We start from the raw sequence: 27972 nt of genomic DNA, 5'->3' as shown, positions 1-27972 counted from the left end.
GTAAGCTATCAACCTAAAAAACTACCAACTTTTTAAAAAAATCTTACATTTGTTTATTGCCTACAAACTTACATTTCAAGGTTAGCCAACCGAACCGTTAGCGCGATTTGCCTACAGTGTCCCTACGGGCTATTAGTAGCTCGGGATCGACGATTTGGTGATCATTTGTGTAGATCTTTATCGACGATAATACGCTGGGCATTGTTTATTTTTAAAAATACCGAAAAACCCTATTCACGAACTCTATCCACAGTTTGGTCTGCAAGTAATGATAATATCTTTTCGTGTTAATATGCCTACCAAAGCGAAATATTGTGTATCTACACAATTTGCCTTTCTCGTTTGGCTGGATAATTTAAGAAAATACTGTGGTAAAGAAAACAAAACATATGGCTCAACGGGAATCGATTTGAAAACCCTATAAACGTGAGTCTATCTTCTTATCTATTACATCACCAAGACGTATGATTTATCAAGAGAGGCAAAGTACATCACATGGAAAATTTTTCCTTGTTTCGTTTTTATTACGTTCACTCTTCGTAATGTACAATGCATGGAAAACAAATACGTTTTTCACTGCGGTGTCCAAAAATGTTGTTCTAACTTGGGGAAATGACATGGGGTAATGCTAGTATTTTATTTTAATATAATCGATAGCATTAAGGACAGATAATACTATCCGCAAAAAACACGCATTTAATTGTTCGATAGAAAGTAGAACAATGTGGTACGCGAACATTCGTGGTCCCGAAGAAGTCGTTTACCTCAAGCGATATCGAAAGTAGATATTCGTCAGAGAAAAATTATGCTCTCACTGCTGTTGGATTTTAAAGAAATCCTGTTTTTTGAGCTTCTCCTTAAGAACAAAACAATTGATTCCGAAGAATACTGTCGGTAATTGAACAGTTTGGACGAAGCCATCCTCCAGAAACGGCCAGATCTTGTTAATCGTAAGGGAATCGTGTTCCATCACAACTCGAAAGCATACACGTTTGATGACCCGTCAAAAACTTTCAGAGCTTGGATAAGATCTACTGCCACACCCATCATACTCGTCCGACCTTGCTAGACAGACTTCCGTTTCACTCTCTTCAGCAATCCTTGTGTGGTGTAACATTCAGTTCCGATGAGGTTGTAGATCAGTACCTTCCCCAGTTTTTCGCGGATAAAGACAGATCCTACTATGAACGAGGAATTCTGCAGCTTGCTGAAAGATGGCACAATATTATTGAACAAAATAGGCAATATATAATTGATTGAAATGTATTTTGTGTTATGAAATACATGTTCTAAAACATAGACCAAATGCGTCATGACTTTTCCGACAATCTGATAACAGAACTTTCAGAATATAATTTAGTACTTTCCCTAAGCATGAAATCGGAAATAGTATCCAGATCGTAACACTCAAAAACATAAGGAATCGCCTCGAGAAAAGATATAAATGGTAACGTCTTTCGAGCCTCAACTTCGGAAGGAACGATACTGTGACACCAGCTATTGTGATGTATTTTGGTAACCCAGTGCAATATATTCGAATGTATGTGGAATATTCACATTTATTAATTTACTATTATTTATATATATAAGAAGTGAAAATGAATGCAGGTATAGGACTATGTCTACTGCTATAATAAGCATAAATTACACAGCCACACAGACAAAAATAAAAGTTCTGCGTACCGGACCCCAGGATATGGATTCGATGTACTTTGTTACACGGAATCCAAATTTCAAAACCCGAGGATTATTGGCCGTGTCAATTCCTTTTTATGGGCGAAAAACTTGTAGGAATTTGGATATTGAGGATACACATTATACAGCTTTACAAAACACAAAAGTTCTTTTCAGCCGACCCCAGGCAATGGAACCCATGTATTTTGTTACACAGAATTGAAATTTCGAAACCTCAGGAAGTTCGATCGTGCAATTTTTTTTTTTTTTTTTTTTTTTTGTTATAGGCGAAAAACTTGAACGATTTTGGATAGGGAGGATACACGTCATTTGAGATAGGGTGAATTTTGCTGTTTGGCCATAAAACAAAATTGACGCGGTTAATCGTCCTAGGGTTTCGAAATTTGGATTCTGTGTTACAAAATACATTGAATCTATGGAGTCCGCTGAACAGCAGTTTCGTTATTATTATTATTATTATTATTATTATTATTATTATTATTATTATTATTATTATTATTATTATTATTATTATTATTATTTTGAATAGCTGTAAACTATTACGTGTACCTTCCTTATCTAAATTGCTTAAGTTTTTCGCCCATAAAAATGAACTGACGCTGTCAATCGTAATCGGGTTTTTGAAATTTGGATTCTGTGTAATAAAGTACATTGAATCCAAAGTACATTGAGTCTGGTGCACAGAACTTTTTTTTTTATTATTATTATTATTATTATTATTATTATTATTATTATTATTATTATTATTATTATTTGTGTGTGTGTGTGTGTGTGTGTGTGTGTGGCTGTGTTATCTTAGATCGTAACATTTAACATCTTCAGTGTTCCATAACAGCCAAGTGATGACATTTTCTTACACTAAGATGTAGAGACTCGTACTGTTCTTAGAATTACAGTATTAGAGTTCGCATAGGGGAATAGACTTGGCTCTAAGAGTGCACAAGGCTCGAAGCTGAGCAATTTGTTTACATGAAATATTTTTGATGGGACTATTTTTTTTAAATAAAACTAGGTATAAATTATCATTAATAATAATAATAATAATAAGTGTAATAATAATAATAATAATAAACGAATAATAGAATTACATTACCAATTACGTAAAAGTGCCTTCGAATAAAGAAAAAAGTAGTTGTAATGACGAGATTCGAATCCAGGCCGCTGCATTAAGAGTCTCCTGTTTTCATACTTTAAAAATCTTTCTGACTTATTTTTCTATTCCACCACTTTTTCAGGACTCCTAGACTCGAGAGGGACACGAACACAGAAATATCAAACATAGTTAAAATTCCACCCTTGCTACTAGAGAGGGACTCTAACCCCCACACACTTCGCTATAAATTTCTCCTACGAAGATAAGAAAATAAACTAGAAGTTACAAAAGATAAAAATGTAACCTTCTATTTCTACCCGTATTGATGCAATTCAAAAAATGTGAAAATATTTTTTGACGTCTTTTCTTTGAAAATTATAAGTTAAGGTGATGAAGAATTGTAATGTAAACCGGAACCATCGTTAAATATGATGACGTAGCCTCAATTTGAGGAACGTTTCGTAATATTTTCCTCATTGAGGAACGTCTATATAACTTGTTTTTGAGTTAAAGAAGGAAATCTCGAGTAAGTCATTGTGACACTCACATAAGCAATGTCTCCTTATAGGAGCATTAGTATGTTTGTATAGCCTTACATGAAACGATTTCAATTAGCTAATAGTTTGTGTAGAAGTTGAAGTGACGCGGCAGGTAAATGGTTAGCGCATTGAACTTCTATTCGCGGATCCGGGTACAAATCCCCGCCAGGTTCAATCTTTTTCAAATATTTCAATTTCAATGCATGCTCAGTGTGGCGAGCAAGATCTTCTCCTTTCCAGAAACAAAAGGATGTTGGAATGTGGATAATTGTAGTTCTGTCAATGGAAACTATTATTTACAAACTTATTTCCAGCAGTTGTTCTAGATTTTTGATACTTTCATCTACTTTCAAGCATTTTCTGATTCATGCGTGGTCAGTGTTTTTATTTCTTTAAACATATAGTATATAATAAAATAATACATTACATTCACAGCAATATTAGGGTTAATATATGTGTTCATTGAAGAACCATAGAGATTTATCTCAGAGTGGAGAAAAGTTTCGTGCGTTATCTACTCACAATTTTACTTGTATAAAGACCTGACTCAGTGCTACCAACTGTTGTCAGTGCCGAGAAAAGTTACGTGTAATTTGGGTTGCATCTATGAAGGCGTTTTAAAAACTGGAAATTATCTGGACCCCTAGTAATGGAATTAGAGCACTTAGTGGGGAGATACTTTTGTGGTTGGCTGTACAATGGGAGTCAAAGTAAAAATCACTGTGGCATAGTTGCATAATCTCAGGGGGCAATGGCAAGTGGTATACTAGATAGAAACTTGCAGAGAGAGAGAGTAGAAATAAGACATGTGTAATTAGTAGTATACCATGTTGTGAATTAATATGTATAATCTACAGCGACGTTCTGTATGTACTGTATTTGTAATTTAGTATCTTATATAGAGTAGCACTACAAATTACTAGGTCATACTTGCTAGCAATAAACGTACCTACAAAAGATGTTCAAAGTGTTGTCCTCCAACATCTCTACAACGTTCTACAGAAGTAATCGTGATTTGTTAATGCATTGCATCACTCCCGGTGTATTGCCTAACTGTTCACACGCACCTTCTAGGCGGTTTTGTAAATCGGCAAGTTACTTTTCCTAAGTGTGAAGTTCCTTTCTCCCCTCATTCGAACCTGTCTAGCTTCACCCCTGTCCACTTCCGGACTATATGCCATAGAACCAATTTTTCATTTTCCGCCATTACTTATGGAATACCCTGTGAAACTGTGTGAAATACTATGCTCTGAAGGCTTTTGATTCTCGAGTTACAGGCAGTCAAATTTTAGGACACATTTTAAAAAAATGTCAAGCAAACTCATTCGATTTCAATTAAACTTGGCATGGTGATAGGTCTTGACCTATTATACAAGTGTGTAGTATCTGAGCTTTTTAGTTCTTAAGTTATGCACAAAGCTCTAAATCAATACATTGAGCATGATAAAAACGTAATAAATACTGTTCAAATAGCAATTAAAATTTAGTCTTGGACAGAAAAAATAAATACTGTTCAGCAATTAACGGTCAGTCTTGTACAGAAAAGAATCAAATGAAAGACCATTTTTTAACGACTGTTCGTATTTCACTTATTATAGAAGTCTAATAGAGTTTTGAAAAAGGAAATCCGTGAACGTGAACAGGCAGAACTTTTAGAATCGAATGAACAAAATTACATTTGAAATATGTGTTAATATTTGACATTATTTTATTTTTTTTATTTTTGTAAACAAAATGTACAATCTTCTAACATATCAAATAGGTATACTGTTTATTTATCTATTGTAATACATATTATACAATTCAATGTATAACACAATGTTGTTTAATTACAAAATATACCATTCTGAATTCGAGAAAAGTTTCTATTTTAAATTTAAAAGGTTTATAAATTAAACATATATATATATATATATATATATATATATATATATATATATATATATATATATATATATATATATATATATATCAAATGGACTTTAAAACTTGTCTAATTATATGCTATACAATTTGTATGATGAGTTTTACAAAGGATGAAAGGTTTGCTTGTAGTTCACTACACATAATAAAAATAGATTTATAATAACTTTACTAATAATGCCATACTTTAGGGTTTAACACAGAACCATAGAGCCTTATTAATTTAACTTTCTTAATTGCCAATATATTCCGATTTAAGTATAACGAAAATCTTCGTCAGCTTAAATACAAGACTTGACTCTTAATTCTGTTTGTGTTACATCAAATCGAAAACATTAAGCTATTATAAACATATTACTAACATATTTGAATGTCTAATTTATTTGTATAATTAAAGCTTATTTCATTTCTTGTATGAAACAATTTATACCGTATGAAATATGTATTCTAATTTAAAAAAAAATACATTTAACACATACTGTAGATAGTAGAAATAAATTCCTTATTCACGTTTTCGATTTTTCTTGCTGCAGTAACGTGTAAGTTTCAACTAGAGACTGGTCAAGAAGACAATCTTATAGATATTTTTGCCTCAATAACAAACTGATATTATAAAACTTCTGAGTATCGATGTTGGATTTGTTGATATTTGTTGGGCGCTCAAATACATGTTTCTCGATTCTATAGTCTCAAACTTTAAAAATTACCGTAGCTAATATATTAAGAACAAGTGTTACAGAGGTAAAGAATGATCATATTCATGGTATATATTTCGTTTGGAAGTTAAAACGTGTTACCCAATGCATTTGTTGATATTTGAGCAAAAACAAATATGGCGGTAGTATAAGCTTCAAAATTTTATCAAAATAAGTTTCTCCTCCATATTTCGTATATGAAGATTCCGTGAATACCAGCGATTCCGAGCAAAGACTTTCTCATGAAACTTAACTTGTGAGATGGTATTTTAAATTACAGTGCACGTAAGAAATAATTTCTTTCTTTTTTTAAGACAAATGAATTTGTTTTGCCTTTAGTTTTAAAATGTTATTTATGTTTTGATTTATAAACAATATATACTTATTATGGCACTAGAGCTTAAATGAGCAACAGATGTAAAAAAAAAAAAAAAATACAAAGCATGAAGTAATATGATAAATTTGATGAGATATTTGCAATAACAAATTATACAGTGATTAATTTTATTTTTTGTCATATTACCTTACTGGCTTTATTTAACTGCTAATTATGTCATATAGTACGAAAACAGTCATATTCGCATTCGTATTTATTTAAACTTATAGTGAATATGTATGTTGGACAGACAATGTTGGACAGTTAGTCTTTGTGATTTGTTCTTGTGGGGTCACATGAAAGTTACAAGGCACATACTTTAGTTGCATCAAGATTTGCAAAAGTTGAAACCACAAATCACTACGTCTTTTGAGTTCACCGGATTACCTATCTGTGAGTAGAAATATCGTCTTCATGTCTATCGTATTTCAAGATGGCGAAGCATCACAATATTTTTTGAGTTTTTGCTTCTATTGACATCAATTTCATGTGTATGTAACCACAAACAATTCATATGCCTCTCTGCACTATAATCATAAGACATATTTGTTGTCAGGATTATAATAACACATAATCTAGGGTATATTTGCAGCAAATGTTATCCGTACTTCATTATAATGTTACTTTAGAAAGTTTGGAAACAAACAAAAAAAAAAAAAAAACAATCAGAAAACTCTCTTATTTTGGTCTGTGATTGGTTGATGTCTTTGCTTAATGTTGCATTGTTTATGACACAATGATGATCCAGTGTAATGAACCTGGAAAGATATATCTGTTTTATTTCGAATTTGCAACTTCACAACACGTGTATACACAATTATGAATGACTTCCTCTTGTAATTTATCACTTACTTATGCACGAACTTATAATTACATAAATTCTGTTATTGGAGAAAGTAGTAGTAAAAGTTCTAAAAGTTCCTTATGAGAGATTTATGCAAATAGCATACTGTATTTTTTTCCCTTTCATAGTCAGTCATAATGTAGCTAGATTTCATGAATTGTAGTGAATAAGCTCGTTACAATATGAATTTGTTGAAACTTCGATCGGCTAGTAAAATCTATGTAGCGATCAGTTATTTATGGTAATACCTTATTAGTAGATGTTGCTGTTAATACGGTACACAATTAATTTCTGCTCTTAACTCAAGATTGTAGTTCAACATTTGTAATATTATAAAAGAATTCTCAAAAAATAGCGTGCACAATCAAGTAATAAATTGCCGAAATTGAAGAAACACACTATATATAGTTGGCAACAGGAATTACACGTAAGCATTACACAAATGTTATTTTTTCAACGATTGTGTATACAAAATAAGTTTGCAATATGAAAAATACCGCTGTATATATATATATATATTTAAAATGTTAAAATTTAAAAACATTACTTTTTAAAGTTCTGCAACTGTTTTCATTTTCTTATTTTACGTTTTAATTTTTTTTCTATTTGCTTTTATTTGGGGACGACATAATATTACAAAATCCCATTGAGGCACCAAAATAAGCACACAACATGGAATACTTGCACACCGAAAGTTTTGTATGAATTCCATTTGTAAAACAAATTGTTCCTGTCTACTTAAAAACTATCATTATTGTCGCTGAACCGGTATTTCTTGTGTCAATGACTGTGTGTAAGTAAAATTATGAAAATGAAAGTTAATTAACAAGTGAATTGAGTTTTGTTTAAAGGGCATCAGTCCACAGAATAAAACCCTTGACAAGTTACAAGAAAAGATTCTTATTAAACAAATCGCAAAATATTTTGGTTGTTACCTATGCTATATTCGAGCATAGGTAACAACAGCAATTCGAAATGCCTACCTATGCTATATCGTAATATAATCACCGATTTTAAAAATTATTTGAAAGAAATTTTTTTTGTAATCTTCAATTTTAAAAAATAAAATATAAAATTAACTAAAAATCAGACACATTGGAATGGAGCAACACGCTGACAACATTTAAGTTTTTTCTTTACTTTGCTTTCCGCTCATTTTGTCTTTTTAATTTATTTTATTTCTTAATGGAACATTTCCAACAGTGATCACATTAAACTCAATAATTATAACTATCTTCTCGGCAACACAAACGCATAGTAAGGGAAACTTTTGCTAAATCAATCAGTCCAACATCATTCAATTCAAGCTCCAGCACCAAAAGTAAATACAGAGGTCAATTTAGACGTTCAATACACTCTCCAAATCCATACGGCAAAATGAAATTGATCCCAATCCGCGAAGATGGAACAAAAGGGACGCTACTCAATCATCGACTAACATCGACGTATAGGACAAGAGAATTTCTTTAGACACTTCTATTACTATTTTCTCTTTCGTTGGTGTTTTTAAATCGACTCGATACAAGGATGTATTTAAAATTATTTTCGTTTCAACCTCTAGGATATTAGGAGTCCTTCGATCGAACCTCGAAATTTTAGATTTTACTCTGTTGACGTCCAAGCTTTCAGTCTGTATATAGTGACGTTGGTTCCTCTGGAAGCCACAACTCGATTATGCCAAAAAGAAGACCCACTTCAGCTCGTTTGCCAGCATATGGATGCCTAACTCTTCTGACATTCTCGGTGCAACAGAGACTTGAATTGCGAATAATTGGAACTTTTATTATGACAGTGATCAGTGAATTCATGTATTTATGTGGATATTCTACGGACTGGATAACAGAACGAGTAAGCAAAGCAACTTAATTCACATTGTACTGACATTTGCTGTTCATTTGTTTCTGAAGTTTTTTCTCTAAACTGTGAGTCTGAGTACGCTCGAAGAGAATTATTAAGTTTAAAGTATCTGAGTATCTCAAAAAATCGATTGAACTATTAATCTACCTAATCACTCGATTGTCTGCCCTCACACCAATGCTTAGACTCCTTCCGCTGGGCTTACTCGTTTAAATACTGAATTATGTGTCTAGAGTTTAATTAAAAGTTATTTTGGTTGTCCCAACCCTTCTATTCGTGTTAAATCTCGTATCTCGGTAATGACACCAGTTACTGACAGAAATCTCGACGGGGTCTTTCTCCTCTTTTCATAAGATAAAGGAAACGTAGGAGGTAAATCGCCCAACAATACACCCTTCCTTATAATCTGTTTCAACGGCTCTAGGAAAGTAGTTTTGAAGATGTTAAAAAAAAGTGTATATGATATAAAATTGGACTTATGCCTTTATAACAAAACTCGATTCAAGTAGATACAGACCTAATGCAATAACAGGGAATGTCACTACACTTTGGTACATGATTTTTCAAAAGAAAGGACAGTAATTACCCTAATAATAAATTACCTATGAGTTAAATCTGTCATATAGTCACCAGTCAAAATGAGTACATACACTTTATCTACAATAAACATATTCAAACGGCACAAATATAATTGAAAACAATCAGACTAAAGATAATCTGTACATTTCATTATGTGAAAATAAACTACTAAGTACAATGTAATGCAAAATTTCCGACAAACAAGAAATAACAAAGGGTTTACAAAATTTCAGAACTTCTAAAGGAACAGATTTGTAGTTATGTGGAACAGGGATCTCAAACGTGATTTGTTGTTGTTATAAGTTGAATAAAGATAGCCAAAATATCCGAAAACTAGAAGACTTAGATAATAGGTTGTACCTGTAATTCAATTTCATTACAAATGTCCATATGGAAATTAGTCCTCCATAAGGTTTAATCATCTCTGTTGGATGTAGATATACATATTTCAGGGATATAGTATGTTTTGTTGTAGTGAATATCACGACACATGATATTCAGTGAACATAATAATTATATCCAAGAGAGACTGTAGGTCTGGCGCAAAATTACAATTGTCACCTTCCAGATACTTACTGCTTTCACGTTCAGCAAAGAAGTTCCAAACGTCGAGTAATGAAAGAACTAATTCACAAAACACACAGAGAGAAATATAAATATCTGATACTTATTTCACACTTCACGGTACTTATATCTCTCCCGTAATTTCATATATTAATTTACAGTTTTCTTTTTAAATAAACCCATGCTATTGATGACACTTCCTTCCTCTTTTGGCTAGTTGTTGGCACAGTGTTGGTGAAGCAACGATATCTCCTAAAAATACGCTGAGCAAGTAGTTCTTTCTGTTGTGGACTTCAGTGTCTGTGTACCTCCTAGAAAACAAACAAATAATCATAATTAGTTTCCAATAATAATAATAATAATAATAATAATAATAATAATAATAATAATAATAATAATAATAATAATAATAATAATTCCCGAGGTAGTTTACCAACAAAATTCACGGAATACACAAATTAAAATCAACTAATAAAGTCCACTGAAAAGATCATTCACCACCATTCCTCAAAGATACAGAAAACCTTCATATCTATAGAGCGTCCCACTCTTAGATTGCAGTACAGAGTAAATGGAGCGCGATGTTGCCACATTTCTTCCGCCGTATGTTTTCTTTCGAAGAAAGAACACGAAAGACAGAAACAGTGATGAGTCTATAAATAAATCCTTCTTAAATTCATATATTTTCAACTCTTTTGTCATTCCAATCGCCTAAATTCATTTAGAACGGCGAATTGGATGGTACGAAATAACAGTCTAACAATTGTGTGTTAGAAGTTTTTTTTTTTTTTTAATGATGGTTTATAAATCGTTGCAATAAAATTTTGATGGAAGCAATACGAAAGAACATATGAAACGAATCGAGAGAACATATGAAACGAATAGAAAACATATGATTGAAATAAATGGCAGGTTAAACAGTTCCACACACAAATTTCCCGCACCGATTGTGCGGCAAACTAAGGAATAGCAATGGGTAAGATACTGCTACTGAATTTGGATAAGAGTGAAAACTGGAGTAGGGTGATAGTGATAAGTGACGAGAAAATGTGATGTACGAGAACGCTCATTCGTCTATGTAAGCAAAATATCCGCTAATCCAATTCCGTTTGTCAAACAAGTTACATCATAAAGTATATTGTGAAGGCGGCTTCTCCCCACTTCCGATGTTTTAAGACTGTATCATGAAGGACGTGCTAGTGGGTATGGTGGCAGGAAAAAGAGGGAGGAGACGAAAAGAGACTACAATTACTGGACGATATCAAAATAGAAAAATCATACGTGAAGACGAAGAGGTTAACCGAAGACCGTGGATCGTGGAAGTTTCTGAGTTGCAGCAAGTGGCCTGCCAATAAAATATGATGATGATGATGATTATGACAAATGCAATGGTGAATAGGAACTGAACCTCCCTAGTTTCGATACACACTTCTGACACCTCAGACACACAATATCAGTCTGGAAACAGAAGAAGAATGAAAAGAAACCCCATTATGTCCGTTCTAAACAAACACGCAAGTTGTGACTTTAAATCACGTATAGTGACAGCCAACAAGATACAGATCGTTAGGCGAGGAAACAAAACCAAACAGAATTATCAAACCCTGCTTCCTAAAGAAGCATGGGGGGGGGGGAATAAAGAGGCCTTTCATTCTGCTTTGTGAACTCATAAAGTTATTTGTTATGAACGTTTTTGTAATTTTCATATGTGTATTCAAAGTAAATAAGAGAAGTGGAATTGCAAACGAAACCAACTTTTATTGTCAAAATTGTCAGCATCTGAAACAGCATTAAGGACTATTATAAATGAATCAATTACAAAACTAATAACTTTTTATCACGGGAATGAGGAGACTTATTATTAATAGATATTGGTCATATTGGTGTGTGTGTGTGTGTGTGTGTGTGTGTGGGTGGGTGGGTGGGTGGGTGAGTGTGTGTGTGTGTGTGTGTGTGGGTGGGTGGGTGGGTGGGTGAGTGTGTGTGTGTGTGTGTGTGTGGGTGGGTGGGTGGGTGGGTGGGTGAGTGTGTGTGTGTGTGTGTGTGTGTGTGTGTGTGTGTGCGCGCGTGCAACTCAAGGAAAACGAGCGAAGTAAGTAGTGGTACGTAAGATTGAGTGGAGTTGACGCAATGTTTATCGTAGTTGAGGTCCAGGATTCGATTTTGCGAATATGCTTCCGTTAAGCAGTAGATTCGTGCTCGCATACCATCAACAGTAAACACTCATCGTTATAGCACAATACTCTATATCAGTAACTTTAAAACAAACATTATAAGGAAAATATCATCGGCAAGATTTATCACTGTTTTTCTTCTGGTCAGATGCGCGCGCTTTGGAAAGTTGATGCTTAACACTAAAAGTCATAAAACCTAAATAAAGAAAGATATTGACCTGCGAATTGTTTTAAAAATAATTTCAATCTTTTCTCAATATTTTTCTCGCTTTGCACCCCCATCTAACCTGAAAAATAAAAAAGTTTCTCACTAGTCAACTTTTTAGATATTGCATTGGAATAGTATATGCACTTTCTCTTACATTTTATTTTTTATTTTAAAATTCAAAAAGTTTTTTTTTTTAAATCCAAACTTTTCCAACATTGGCACCAAATATGGTATTAATAGCTGTATAAGTTTCATCGTTGTATCTGCTAGAGTTCCGAACTTATGACGTGATATATTTAACGCGACGTTAGAATTTGCCATTAGCAAGATTTCATTCTTTCAATTTATTTCAATACTTGAAAATTCTTCTTGATGTGAGAAAAACAGATTATTTGATAGAGAATACAATGTTCTTCAATAATTTATTCATACCTAGTAAAAGAAACTATTTCTAAAATTCAGGCTAAGTTTGGCAACAATGGGCATAAGGAAAAGCATTGCCATTTACTCCTGTACTGCAATCTAAGAGTGGGACGCTCTATAGGTTTACGAAAATAATTGTAAGAGAATCGAACTAAACGGCGTGACAAACATCTTGGCATTTGAAGGCGGCGCTCCAAGTTCCCTTTAAATGCTGCTAGCAAATCAGAGCCCAGCGGTATTGCCACGTTTATTTTGTACAAATCCACGTCTATCCCCTGCTACCTGATCGCGCTGTAGTTCGTCTGCTTAGCCATAGCCATACCCCTTTAACACTCGCAACGTCGCGTCAGAGCTTGCGTTTTATTCGTTTAGCTGAAATGACAAGATGTTTGTCACAGGCTTTGGTTCGAAATATAGATTTAAAACTTAACTTTCATTCTGTAAATCCAAAATTGTCACTTTTCACCATCTATCAACGAGTAATATATTTTGCTCATGTGTTTAGATAATTTTAAAGAGATGACAGGTACTGCATCAGGAAAAATCTGAAATATATTTGGTCTAGGAATTAATTCGTGCGGGTGGACAAGAGATGGCGCAACGAATGGAGCGTCCCACAGTTCCGTGTATCCACACATGTGTTGCAAACCCCTGTCATCGCGTATCGTTCGTAGTATAGGGCAGTGGATTAAAGCGTCAACAACACCAGTTTGTAGTTAAGTGAACATGGCGCAATTTGTGCCTGATAAAGTGTTTTTGCGGGGTGTCCGGCTGCATTACTTTAACATGCAGAAAAGTGCGACTGAAAGTCATCGTATTTTGGTGGAAGTGTATGGTGACCATGCTCTAGCTGAGCGAACGTGTCAGAAGTGGTTTGCACGGTTTAGAAGTGGTGATTTCGGCTTGGCAGACCAAGAGCAAGCTGGACAGCCAAAAAAATTTCAAGACGAAGAATTGACAGCATTGCTCGAGCAGGATTCGTGTCAAACGCAGGAACAACTTGCAGCAGCATTAGGCGTTGATCAAACAACAGTCTCCAAACGCTTGAAAGCCATGGGAATGATTCAAAAGATGTCACATTGGGTTCCACATGAATTGAAAGACAGAGACGTTGAAAGACGAAAAACCATTTGCGAATTGCTGCTTCAACGACAGAGCAGAAAGGGGTTTCTGCATCGAATTATTACGGGTGATGAGAAGTGGATCCATTACGAGAACCCTAAACGAAAAAAGGCCTGGGTGAAACCAGGTGAACCAGGTCCATCACAACCAAAACGAGATATTCACTGTGCAAAGGTTATGCTGTGCATATGGTGGGATATGAAAGGTGTGGTGTACTATGAGCTGCTGCAACCGGGTGAAACTATGAATGGAGAACGTTATCGACGACAATTAATGCGTTTGAAGCAAGCTCTGGCCAGAACACGACCAGAATGGGAGAACAGACATGATAAACTTATTGTTCAACATGATAACGCTCGCCCACATGTCGCAAAACCGGTCAAAACCTATTTAGAAAATGTCGGATGGGAAGTTTTACCCCACCCGCCGTATTCACCAGACGTTGCTCCTTCGGACTACTACTTGTTCGATTGCATGAACAACGATTTGATTGGACAGCGGTTTACTTCTTCAGAAGATATCGAAACATGGGTCTCTGACTGGATCGCTTCCAAGGATGAGGACTTCTTTCGCCACGGAATCCGTACATTGCCTGACAGATGGGCGAAAGTGGTGGCTAGCGATGGACAATATTTTTCTTAAGGTATTTATGTATTTTGTGTTTGTACTACAGCTTCAATGTGTGCGTACCAACCGCACGAATTAATTCCTAGACCAAATACTTGTAAGGAATTTTATACATTTATTGGGAGTGAAAATGGACTTCTTAAAGCAATTTCCTGTAGTTGAAGTATAAGTTTAAAGAATAATCCTGTCGCCAATCTTTTTTGCTTGAGTGCAGAAACAGAAGTAGAAAAATGTCAGAAAACATAGGCTTTAGGGTGGATGAGTTTAAGAGGAAGACATGATACCTGACATGAACTGTCACTGATGTTTGTCCATTGGCCCTAGATCTTCCAACTAGGCGTCGTTCGTAGTCTGGTGCCTAGATCTGAGTGTTCTTGATGATTAGAGAGCTTCCATGTACTAGTTCATCAGGATTGGTTAATTTTTTTTTAATTGAAGTTAAGTGCCCATTTTCAGCATCGAGGTTGTGTGGTAAGACTTAGGGATGCAGTGGAGCCAGAGCGGAACGGCATTTGAAGCAAGAGCGGCACTCCGGTACAGAACCAGGAAGGAAATGCTTGCTTTTCTTTATTTCAGGGAAGATAAAATAAAAAGTGAAAAACGTGCTTTAAATTTACACCAGAAATATTCAAAATTACAGTTTAAATGCATGTTCATTCATACATTAATAAACATTCATAGTTTTATTTCAATTTCGTGTTTGTTCTTAAATTGTGTATTTGGTTCCCTTATACCAAAATTTCAACGCTCTCCTATGTTGGCTCTGTGGTGGCTTAAGTTCTGCATTTACCCGGCTCTGGATAATGGTGTTTCCTTGCTATGACTATCTATATTGATTTTAAACACTTGAAAAGAGGACAGTTTTAGAGTTCAGAAAATGTTAAATTACTTGATAACTTAATGGAATAGCTAGAACTTTTAGGATCTGAAAAAGGGAACATTTGGTAACCCTATACCTTGTTTGTCTCTTCCTGATGTTGTTTCCTAGTTGACAAACACATGTCAGGTTCAACTCTTAGGTTAGAAGAAATAGAACACGGAAAATACAATTAAGTGGAAGAGAAAATGGAATGCAGAACAAAGATGTCTTCATGCAAATTTATCACGAACATTTATTTCCTTGTGCAGAGTTGATTTTTTTTAAAAAATACCTTGATAAAATATGAAACATGCCGTCTTCTTTAGGATCCTGAAACTTTTTGTATTGAGAATCCATAGTTCAAAACCGAAGTAGTGCACAATATTGGAACAATACATTTCAATGTCAAAACCAATATATGACAAAGTGTTTCCGTAACTATCCGTCAACGATGCAGGCGATTGAGAAAAAAAAAAAAAAAAAAAGACGATGTGAGAGCTCTCCTTCTTGGAGCCTTTAACTCAGTGATTCCTAATCGGTAGGTAACGAAATTGTAGAATTTTAAAAATGATGAAGCTTTCTGTACTTAGATACAATCAATTTTAAGACAAACTGTAGCTGATAACGTCTACAGCGGCAGCAACAATGCTCTCAGTACAACATAGTTACCACTTTATAAAGATTTCATATTCTTACACCATTACATTATTATTATTAATAAAAGAAATCAAGGAAGTGTATTGCTATGTCGGGGGCTTTTAGTAGAGTGTGTCGTCACTCAGGGAACCAGTACTCTAATTTCACGCTTCTGGTGCATAGGGTCCCAGGTTTGATCCCAACCCCCGCCAAGTGAACTTTGTGGTGGACAAACACCGTGTGCGTGGGTTTTCTCGGAGTTCTCTCGTTTCCTCCCACTTTCTTCATTCCATCATTTCATTCATTACTCATCATCACCGTCTCCTTTAGCCTAACCGGCATAACCGTGAGACGTAAAACTCAAAGATTTAATTTCATTTTCTAATTTAACGCCTAATTACGTGAAAATTGGTCAAAAGGTCTTCCGCAGAGTAACAAAAATGGACCATGAAGTGCTTCTTTCGCTCAGTTCAATTCTCGCCGTGCCGTGCGGGGGGGGGGGGGGGCGAGCGGGGCCACGACCTCGGGCGTCGAAGTAAGGGGGCGAAAAATTCGGAAGAAAAAAGGAAAAAAGATAGGAAAATTTGCTTCGAATATATATATGGGGGCGCCGTCGTATACTCTCGCCCCGGGCGCTGATTTTCCACTGCACGACCCTGGTTCAATGATAATAATAAGGCCTAAAAGCAATAATAATAACGGTGATAAATGTAATATACTACTTCGCTTTTATTTTATTTATTTTTTTTTAGATGATTAATCCAGAGAGGAAGCCGATTTCATAAAAATTTCCACACTATACTGATCACTAGCGCAGAATTAACGATATGGGTAATATACAAGCACCTACAAGATTTATATGGTTAAACCATATCAAATCCTGGAATATTTGCGAATTCAATACTGAAGCCGGAAGTAGTAGTTCCAGGGGCAAATCCAAAGAGGTGTCCACCGGGTCCAACCCCCCCCCCCCCTCACAAAACTCCCTACGTCAACATACATTATTTGTGCACTTTCTCAATAATACAATGAAACGATTGTATGTAGCTATTATGAAAATTTGTTCTTACACTTCATCTGTAGAGCTCCTTCGTGGCTAAGCTGTTAGCGTACGCATCTTTGGCGTGGGAGGACCCGGGTTCGATTTCCGAAGGGAGTTCATGTGGTTCGGATTCCACGTTAATTAGTAGGTCCACGTCTCATGTAGCCTTGCTGCTGAACGGCACGTTAAACTCAAAATCAGTTCAACTTCATCCGTATTCATTCTCATAAAAACAAGCTAGTTCTATCATCCCCCCGGAAAATATAGGTGGGATTATTTTACAATTACTTATCGTGAGATGAAATCTATTCCTCGGATGCTGAATTCATATCAGAAACAGTTTCTCGCTCTCTTTTACAACTATTACTATAGTGCTGCCAAAATGTCCTGAGCCGTGGCAAAAATGTGAACTAAAGCTCACACCTGCTACACACCCACGTGTCGAACCAATAAGGGTTCAGCTGTTGCTAAGGGAGAGAGCCTTGGCGAAAGGGAGTGGAATTCCTTCAGCCGATAGCAGCGCTTGGAATAGAAGACTAGGTATCAAGTCAATGCGGTATATCTTTTAGTCATTGGAAACAACATCGAAACCGAAAATTGTACTTGTTTCTACCACTTCAGGTTTAAATATAAGAATAAAGATTAAAATGTAACTTCTCCTTGACATGCTGGATCTATATCAAAAAGCTATTTTTTGCTATCTCTTACTGTTTTACCTCTATGAACAGTGGCGGATCTAGCCCAGGGCCGGGCACTAGACCCCCCTAGTTTTTTGTGTGAGATAAAATAATTTAAGCTATTATTTATATATTTTTGAAAGTTTATATAGTAAACCTATGATCAAGCTATCATAGTCTGGGCTCTGGCTGCCCCCATTTTTCCGTTCTAGATCCGCCACTGTCTGTGGAAACCAATACTGAAACCACGAATGGTAATAGATTTCTAAAAGTCTAGGTGGAGGCTATTTTTGCAGTATTAAATCCATATTTAAAAACTGCTTCTCGCTTTTTGTTACAATTTATTATTATTATTATTATTATTATTATTATTATTATTATTATTATTATTATTATTATTATTATTATTATTATTATTATTATTATTATTATAGGGATCAGTTTTGGAAACGGAAATTGTAGATCTCAACCACTTTCGGTTTAAATACAGGGTAAAGTAGGAGTGGGGCTACATCTACAGTAGTGACGCTGAATCGATTCCAAGATAACCGGTTCTCGCGATCGTTTACTGTTTTTGTTCTGCTACTTGTCAATAGGCAGACGGACAAATGGATCAGACATAGCCCTTCTATAAAGCTTCCCATACTTATCATACATAGTTTGGAAGTCTAATAAAATTGGTGGCAAGCATTAACAATATCGTTTTAAGATTGAGTTGCTGGCGAGCACATATTGCGCTGTATGTAAAAGAGCACCATCTTCATAAATTTACTCATTAAATGAATGCATTTTTGTTCATCAAGAATATTGTCCTCAAAACTGTGCAAACGCTAAAACTGTTGGTCATTTCTGTGACTTAATCCTTTATGGACGGTTATCAGTCATTCTTCACAGATTAAGATAGACTTTGAAGAGCCATCCAAGTTTATGATTGGTTATTGGATTACTTATTTGAGAAATTGCACACAAATGAGGTTTACAAACAACACCCATCCTCTCCATCCAGATGTTGTGTTTGCATACACGTCCTTCATTAATGGAACGATCGACTATGTTTATATGTAACGGCCGCCACTAAAGAAAAAATGAAATGAAATCTTTAAGTTTTACGTCCCACGGTTATGCCGGTTAGGCTAAAGGAGACGGTGATGATGAGAGATGAGTGAAATGGTGGAATGAAGAAAGTGGGAGGAAACGGGAGAACCCTGAGAAAACCCACGAGCACGGTGTTTGTCCACCACAAAGTTCACTTGGCGGAGGCTGGGATCGAACCCGGGACCCCAAGCACCAGAGGTGAACGCTCTACCACTGAACCACCGTGCCCCCCCACACTAAAGAGTTTCCTTAGGGAAAGATTTCAGTCTTCCTTGAAAGACGAAGCAAATGACCGTCCTAAACGCTATCCAAGCCTATGATTGGTCATTGGAATACTTATTTCACAAATTGAATACAACTGAGGCTTATAAACCACACCCATCCTCTCCGTTCATATGTTATGTTTGTATATACGTACTTCATTAACAGAACGATCGACTGTGTTTAGATACCACAGCTGTCTCTAAAGAGTTTCATTAGATAAAGATTTCAGTCTTCCTTGAAAGACGAAGCAAATGACCGCCCTAAAAGCTATCCAAGCCTATGATTGGTTATTGGATGAATTATTTGGTAAGTTGAACACAAATGACATACCTGTCCTCTGTCTAAACGTTGTGTTTATTTCCTGCATCTTTCATCAACGGAACAATGGGCTGTGTGTTCATATACCACGCCGGTCTCAAAGGGTTAAAAAAGCAATCTTCATATTTAAACCATCTAGTCAAGGGCGCCGAGCTTGGTTGGCCAGGGGGCCCGGGCTTCCCAATGCTCATGTGGGCCCTCATGAATTTGTATGAATATGTGTTTTATATATGAATTTTTACTGTTATGTGTATTTTTATGAATATACCATATTTGACATAATTTGAATTCATCCTTTCTAGACCCTTATCTGCAACCAAACACAACATCTGAATGGACCCCCCAACGTTGCAGAGAAATGGGCACCCTTACATCTAGTCACTAAACGCTAGTTTAACTTTCACAAAATATAATTACTGACAAATAACGCTACTAAACTTACTTGAATACTTTGAGCCAATTGATTCCTTCTTTATCTTGAAGTTTGGCTTTCTTGGCGTATTCCTCACAGACTGATTCGTAAATACAAACATCATCTCCAAGCTCACCAACTAATTTCTTCTCAATCTGTGCATAGTCAAACATGTCGATGGCGTCTCGTCTTGACCTACGGATATATGTGCCTGAAAGAAACGAACAAAAGTGAAAATGAATAATTCATAACACTTTACGATAACTAGCTACATAGCTTCAGCAGAAGACATTTTTTTTTTGGTTTACTATTCCATGAACGATAAGGAAGACATTTCTCAATTAACTCGCTTTTAAAAATATTTAATTTTAGATCTCGTACACTATCATATGGAGTACTAAAAAAAAGAAAGAAAGAAAGAAGGAAAACTAGTTTGCACATGACCAAAATGCGAAATAAGAAAGTTTGTTGAACATAATGGTAAAGTTACTTTCAAATCGGAAGCTTCCTTTAGGTTACAAAGAATAACTTTCTCATAACACAACTAGCATAACCATTGGCACCTCTCTGTAGTTACAAAGAGTTCTACTCACGCGTAATAAATAGATTATCGTCTCGCAACATTTTTATAAGAAAATTTAGACGGAAAGCCCAGAGGAAAGGAAATGGAGGCATGAGAACCGTTTACCGCCCTTTACCGCCGTTTCAAATAGGACTAAACTCCACACACTGTACTTTTCCTCTTAGTTAATTAAGAGTGTTTTATTACAACCAATTTTCTGATGTGATTGCATTATTAAAATATACATCACATCATATTTAAATTAAATGCTGTTTTAAATTAAAAGTTGGTTATAGTATTAATTTAGTAGAAAGTAGGGATGCGTAGGAGACAAGATTTGTGACTGTCTCGTCTCGAAAATGTGCTGTAAAAGTGATGTCTCGATTCGAAAAATGTATATTTCTCTATTGGAAGAGCCGTGTCTTGACTCGAATTTTGTCAGGAAAATCCTGTCTCGACTCGTATCGTGCGCATCCCTAGTAGAAAGTATGATAGAAATTAAAGTTTGATGATATTATCAGGGTATGATGGAAATTAAATGAAATCTTTAAGTTTTACGTTCCACGGTTATGCCAGTTAGGCTAAAGGAGACGATGATAATGAAATAATGAATGAAATGATGGAATGAAGAAAGTGGAAGGAAACGGGAGAACCGCGAGAAAACCCACGCACACGGTGTTTGTCCACCACAAAGCTCACTTGGCACGACCCGGAACCCCAGGCACGAGAGGTGAACGCTCTACTACTGAGCCACCGTCGCCCTTAGGGTATGATGGAGTAGCATATGTACAATCATGTCCAAAATTATTGTCGCATGTCTATAAATATGTTGTTGTAGGAATACAATTTGATAATGAATTCGCCCGGTATTTCTTATAATGTTAGTATGTGTATAATCGGCAAAGACATGTATGTGGAAAATTTCACGTTAAAAGAGCAGTAAATAAAAACAATAAAACGAAAATAAAACTTTCATATCCATTTAGCAACATTTTGTTTTACTCACTCTAATTTTCGTATTCATAATTTTTTTCCTATGAAATTTACCACAAATATACATTTCCCGATTATACATATAGTATCAGTATTAAAAGTACCCTGCAAAAACATTATCGAATTATATTCTTACAAGAAGACAGTTATAGATATGCGACAATCATTTTGGACATGAGTGTACAGTTATATAGCATCACAAACTACTACTTCTCTAGTATATGTACAGTCAGTTACAAAAGATCTTTGCGTTTGATGAAATTAGTTTCGTAAATGGCTTCAGAATGGAAGGATAATTTTAGTACAATTTTCACTAAATTGAAAAGCATGTAGTTTTCTGTACGTTCCAGCTATATCACTGTTATTCCCAAAATAAATTTTACCAAACGGAAAGAACTTTTGTCGCTGACTGTACATTATATATTCGATTACTCGAAAATTATATAGTTGAATAATCCTTATTCGATTGGTCTGTTGATTTGGAATTTAGCGTCCCGTATATGAGACTCGACTTACAGCTTAACGTGGAATCTGAACAACAAGAGCTCCCACAGGGAATCGAACTCAGGTCCCCCGCGCCAAACGTCGGGGACGCTTACTATATGCAACAATTAATTTAAGTAAACGAATACCGTATAGTTAGGCCTACTTGAATAACAAGCAATTGTTTGAATATGCATTTTAAGTAATCATTTCAATAAACGATTTGCTCGAATATTGATTCGAATAATAAGTGGGGAAAGTATTAAATTATTCGAATTATAAATACAGTAAACCCCCGATTATCTTCGGAATTAGGTGGCAAGGACACATCAGATAACCCGAAAAAAATACTAGAAATGAGATGCGAATACGAAAAAAAAATCAGCATAAAAACTCTTTTATTGTACAAAAAAAAAAAAAATAATAGTAAAACTTTAGAAAATGTACAGTACAGCAGAAACCTTTGCTCTACGTTGGAAATATTGAATTTTACAATGCAATTTATTTTTCTGTTTTAGAACATACAGTACTCATTTGCACGCGGAGTGTCAGTCCGCATTGACTACTTACGATAAACAAATATTTTAGGAAAACCAAAAATAGATCAAAAGTTTGCGATCTGGACCAATAGTTAGTTTTTGGATCAGGGGGCCACAAAATTTTTGAACGGTCCCTTAATCAAGTTTTCGTATTTTCTATGGAATAAGCACATCATACTGAGTTAAGTGATAGTTTGGATTCGGCTTCACAATATGTAGTTCTCCAGATATAAGGCCTACAAGAAAATTTTTGATTGAAACATCTTGGATCTTTTGATCCAATAATTGGGTGCGACTGAAGCAGTTTTTTTTTCTTTTTTTTTTTTAATCGCGACACGCTCGGATAATCGTGGCTTTACTGTACTCAAGGGGTCTTTACTTTGAATAGAATCTTAGTGTGAAATCATGTGAGAAAGATACCTTTGAGTAAACTAAAAAGATACAAGGATAAAAAGAACCTTATACTGTTAGTGAAGTGGACGACAAGAACGGATTGATTTGGAACAGAATACGTTCCAACGCGAGCTTTTGTTTCTGTGGTAATGAACTATCGAGTTAGTAAATATACATTCTTTAACCAACAAGACACTTAAAATATGGTATATATACGTATATATGTATATATATTTAGGTCAATTCACGAGTAATTTCTCTTTAACGTGGGAAAAACAATATGTAACACGCACAACTTATTATTTTTTCCCCTTGTTTTTGTTTTAGTGGTCGAGAAATCTGCTGTTTCCAGTGGACAGTAGCCCTACGAGTTTTATATTTCCTTGTGACTTCCTGGTTGAGCAAAAAACATGTTTCAACAAAACAAAGTAAAAGAAAAAAAGCTTATATAATCACTGTGAAAAGATGCGTATCTTTGAAGAAAAAAAGTTTAACGTTTTTGGTTATTCAACCAAGATAATAACTCTTTATTTAGTTTTAATATCTATTTGTTATTGTGTCATGCGAAACTTCAACTTCTCATAGGGTACTTCCAACCTACGCTGTGCAGAAAGCTTGAAGATGGACGTTTCTTGGGTGTCCAAGGGAATTCCGATTATATCCCGGATAACCCAAGGGATATCGGAATGTCCGATGTTCTGGAAATAGAACTTTCTGTGAGACATTTCTGGGCTTTCTGTGGGATAATTGCAGGACGATTTTTGGACATCCAAATACGTATTATCCCGTTACAGGCACGTCCCATTAAAACCAAGTGAATATTTACACAATTCATGAAGTTTCTACTGTGAGGTTCAATGTCCCGGAACAAGTATTTTCTATTGGACCTGTGAATGTCCCGTAGACATGTTATGCTATGTGAGGAACGATTATGTCCATCCATCCGTCTGTCTACGGATATAAGACACAGGAGATTATCCACACATACAGGGATGCATTCACGGAGGTCCACGGATCGGGACTACCGAAAACTTCCTAACTCAACAAACATTTGTACACTTTCTCAATAAAACGATATATACTTAGGCTATTTAATAGGGAAATGCTTGACGTAGAATGAAAATTTGATCTTTCACTTCATCTGTACTCTTTCTCCTATAAAATAATTTAGTTCTATCATTATATATATATACAGGACCGGATCTAGGATTTTCTGAGGGGGTGCACTAATAACTATCAGTACATTTGAATCAAATTTAAATTTTTAAAAATGCCTTTAGGCATCTGTGATGTGTGTGAGGAACTGACTTAAACTATTGTGTTTAGCAAAACCGCTTTCTTTTAAGCCCGAAACGGATACATGATATGAAATTTTAGGAAAGTATTACTATTTCCACTGCCAGTTTCTCACTTTAGATAGTGTATATTCAGAACGGAGGGGGGTGAACGTGCTCCGGTGCACCCCCTAAATCCGGCCCATTATATATATATATATATATATATATATATATATATATATATATATATATATATATATATATATATATATATATATATATATATACTGTATACTGTATACAATCCCTCTACTGAATCTAGTTGATCTCCATAGAGTACAAACTGTAACTGACAGCGAGAAACTGTTTCTTTATATGGATTGAACCTCGCAAGAATATACTCTATTTCCACCCTTATTTCTCTAGTGACAACAAAAGTGCTATTTTTTAAATCACTTTCTATTTCAGTATTGGATTCATGTGGTTTAAAAATCTACGGTAGTTTCAGTGTAAAATGAATCTCATTTGTTTCCAACTATACTAATGTGCAAGTCATCCTTGATAATTTTTTAGTTAATAATAGGCTTTGCTAATGGAAGTTTAGTTTCATCATATTCTTTACGTCATTATCGTAAAGTGTGATTACTTCTGTCACCTTGATCAACAGGCTGGATTAAACAAAGTGTCAGGCAGTGTGCCGTATAAGATTCTACTATTAGTACGCACGTCCGTTACTCCACACGATAACTGTTGGAAGGAAGATAATTTTTTGTATTCTGTATTTTACAACAAAGAGCTTGGGCAATTCCTTGGGCCGAATTCGTTAATGAAGTGAATCCTGTTAACATCTTCATGGGTAACGTGACATTAACGGTGGTTATCTATACCACATATCCCAATGTATGGATAATAAAATCTTCGCATGATCCTCTTTACTGTTTTTAGCAGAATTTATTAACATCACGCTAATAAGCCTTATAAGATTGTAATCTTATTAGGATCACGCTAGTGGACCTTTATAAGATTACAATGTTATTAGGATCATGCTAGTGGGTCTTTATAAGATTCTAATGTTATTAGGATCATGCTAGTGGGTCTTTATATGATTGTAATGTTATTAGGACCACGCTAATGGGTCTTTAAGATTGTTAGTAGTACGACCGTTACTCCACATGGTAACTCTTGAAGGAAAGCGAATTTTTGAATTCTATATTTTGCAATAGGCACACAGAGCAAATGTCCCGGCCGATTGTGTTAATGGAGTCAATTTTTTAACACCTGTACGGGTAGCGTTGACTCTAACACTGGCTATTCATACTCTGTACATGGAATATTGACCACTTCAACTACTAGCATAGATTTGTCCTTCATAAATGTCAGGTTTAGCAAGATTTTGTTTTTTACTATCTGCACCAGAGTTAATTCACTTTGTAATCGGCCCTATTCCTGGCGTAGTGGTTTGCCAGTGCGGCATAGTCGAGCAGTCAAACACATGAAGCGTGAGACGAACATTATCATCAGTTTTAAATGAAATGAAATCTTTAGTTTAACGTCCCACGATTATGCCATTTAGGCTAAAGGAGAGGGATGATTAAGACAAGTGAATGATGATGTAGGGACTGGTGGAATTTGAAAGTGGGAGGAAACGGGGGTACCCCGAGAAAACTGTCTTACCCGATGTTGTCCGACATAAACTTACTTGGCCGGGGGTGGAACCAGGGACCCCACGCACCACGCTACCACTGATCCACCGTGCTTTCCCTTATCGTAAGTTCGAGTCGTACTAAACAGCATGGGCAGTTTAAGTCGTTCTCTATATTTCTGCGTTAGTCTTGTTAAGTTTAATGGGAAGAACGTGAAATCAAGAAAGCTAGGAAGTCAGGAAAAGTAAAATACATGAGAAACGTGAAACGTTAATTTTTAAAGAAGTGAGTTTCGTTTCATATTGTGGAACTATGAAGTGATCCGAACATGCCATCTATTGCCTAAAACCATGGGCGGAGTTAGGAATTGTCTGCTGAGGGAGGGGGGGAGAACTTTTGTTCGTCTCGGATCTGTGGAATATTCCTAGACAGTATTGGTAGGTGGCCATATCTTATGAGTGACATTTTTATGTTTTTGTCAAAAAGTTGTGGGGGAGCAATGCTTCTATCCCCTCCATAGGTCCGCCGATGCCTGAAACACGTTACGCATGACTGATGATATTCGTCGGCGAGCACATTTTATATTAAAACAATATATATAAAACGTGCATATATATAAGACCTATATATAGACTTCTGTAATTGGGGAATGAAAATACCTATTGAAGAGAGAAATTAATTAATTTTACTATATAACTAGTGTTTAATGAATAAAAAAATGTCGAAAAATGATATATATAACAAACGATAGATCTGTAACTGAACAAAATGATATTGGTGTGTGTGTGTGTGTGTGTGTGTGAATCCTCATGCGTAGTTTTTGAACAAATAGAGGAAAAGTGAAACTAATACTGAAGTATACGCTAAGCAGGCCTTTCATTAACACTGCAAGATGGTTAATGAGATAAAATTACAATTAACTCTTCAATCTCTTTTGGACGACTATCGCAAATTCGTGACATACTACTAATGCGTGCTTCAGCGAACTGGTGCGGAAGCGGTATTTGCAATTGCCAATTGCAACAAATTCAAGATGTACAGTCATGTTCAAAATGATTGTCGCATGTCTATGAATATGCTGTTGTAGGAATATAATTTGATAACGATTTCGCTCGGTATTTCTTATAATGCTAATATGTGTATTATCGGCAAAGACATGTATGTGGTAAATGTCTTGTCAAAAGAACAATAAATAAAAACAATATAACGAAAAAATTCTTGTCCATTTAGCAACATTTTGTTTTATTCATCTAATTTTCGTATTTATAATTCTTTTCCCATGAAATTTACCACAAATATACACTTCCCGATTATACACATAGTATCATTATTAAAAGTACCCTACAAAATCACTATCAAATTATTTTTTCACAACAAGATTGTTATAGATATGCGACAATCATTTTGGACATGAGTGTACCTGCTTGACTCATCCTTCCTTACTCTGCAATCTATTGACGATTTTGTTTACTTCCGTGACCGTAATGATTTAGGCAGCATCAGAAAAACGTGTTCCTACTCAGGCCCGTATCCAGGGGGGTCTAGGGGAGCCGCTCCCCCCTAAATTTTTACTGGCCGCCTAAAATGTTTACGCTAGGCTTGCAAATGAACTATATTATGGTGATGAATTATAATATGGTTGGATCGGGTCCCCTAACTTCTACCGTCCCCCTACATTTTTGAGCTGGCTACCGGCCTGTTCCTGCCTTGTTGTTGTTTTCATGTTTTGTTCTACTAGAAAACAGTGCTCGTAATATTTATAAATATCCGACATTTATGGATTTCTTACTGCTCAGAAATTCAATAGGCTCATTTTCCGACCAAATGTTTCTCGAGTAATGTGCTTTGTCGCAACATACTGGATATATATAATAATACAATACTTCTTCCATATTTACAGTTTATTCAACTTTAGTAACCTTAATCTATGTAGAAATATAACTGAGCATTTGGTTCAAACCAGTGGCGTATTTACGATTTTATTTCGGGGGCTTTGCTAACTTCGGGGGGGGGGGAAGATTTGCCTGAAAATGTGAAAATTCTGCGAGATATTTCATATA

At 35.4% G+C, this 27972-nt stretch overlaps 1 protein-coding gene across 1 annotated transcript in view; it reads right to left on the bottom strand.

Moving 5' to 3' along the window:
• Window positions 1-5280: 5280 nt before the first annotated feature.
• Window positions 5281-27972, bottom strand: part of LOC145685907 (uncharacterized) — a 58063-nt gene continuing 35371 nt past the window's right edge. The window contains exons 2-3 of the mRNA XM_081758663.1: window positions 20053-20233; window positions 5281-10476 (exon numbers count right to left, since the gene is read on the bottom strand). Of these exons, the coding sequence (XP_081614789.1) occupies window positions 10350-10476; window positions 20053-20233 (308 nt within the window). The 3' untranslated portion in view covers window positions 5281-10349. The remainder of the gene's footprint in view (window positions 10477-20052; window positions 20234-27972) is intronic.

Source organism: Thermobia domestica, chromosome 5 (assembly GCF_964235325.1).
Source record: "Thermobia domestica chromosome 5, izTheDome1.hap1.1, whole genome shotgun sequence".
Lineage (NCBI taxonomy): Eukaryota > Metazoa > Arthropoda > Insecta > Zygentoma > Lepismatidae > Thermobia > Thermobia domestica.
This window is presented reverse-complemented; position numbering and strand designations above follow the sequence as displayed.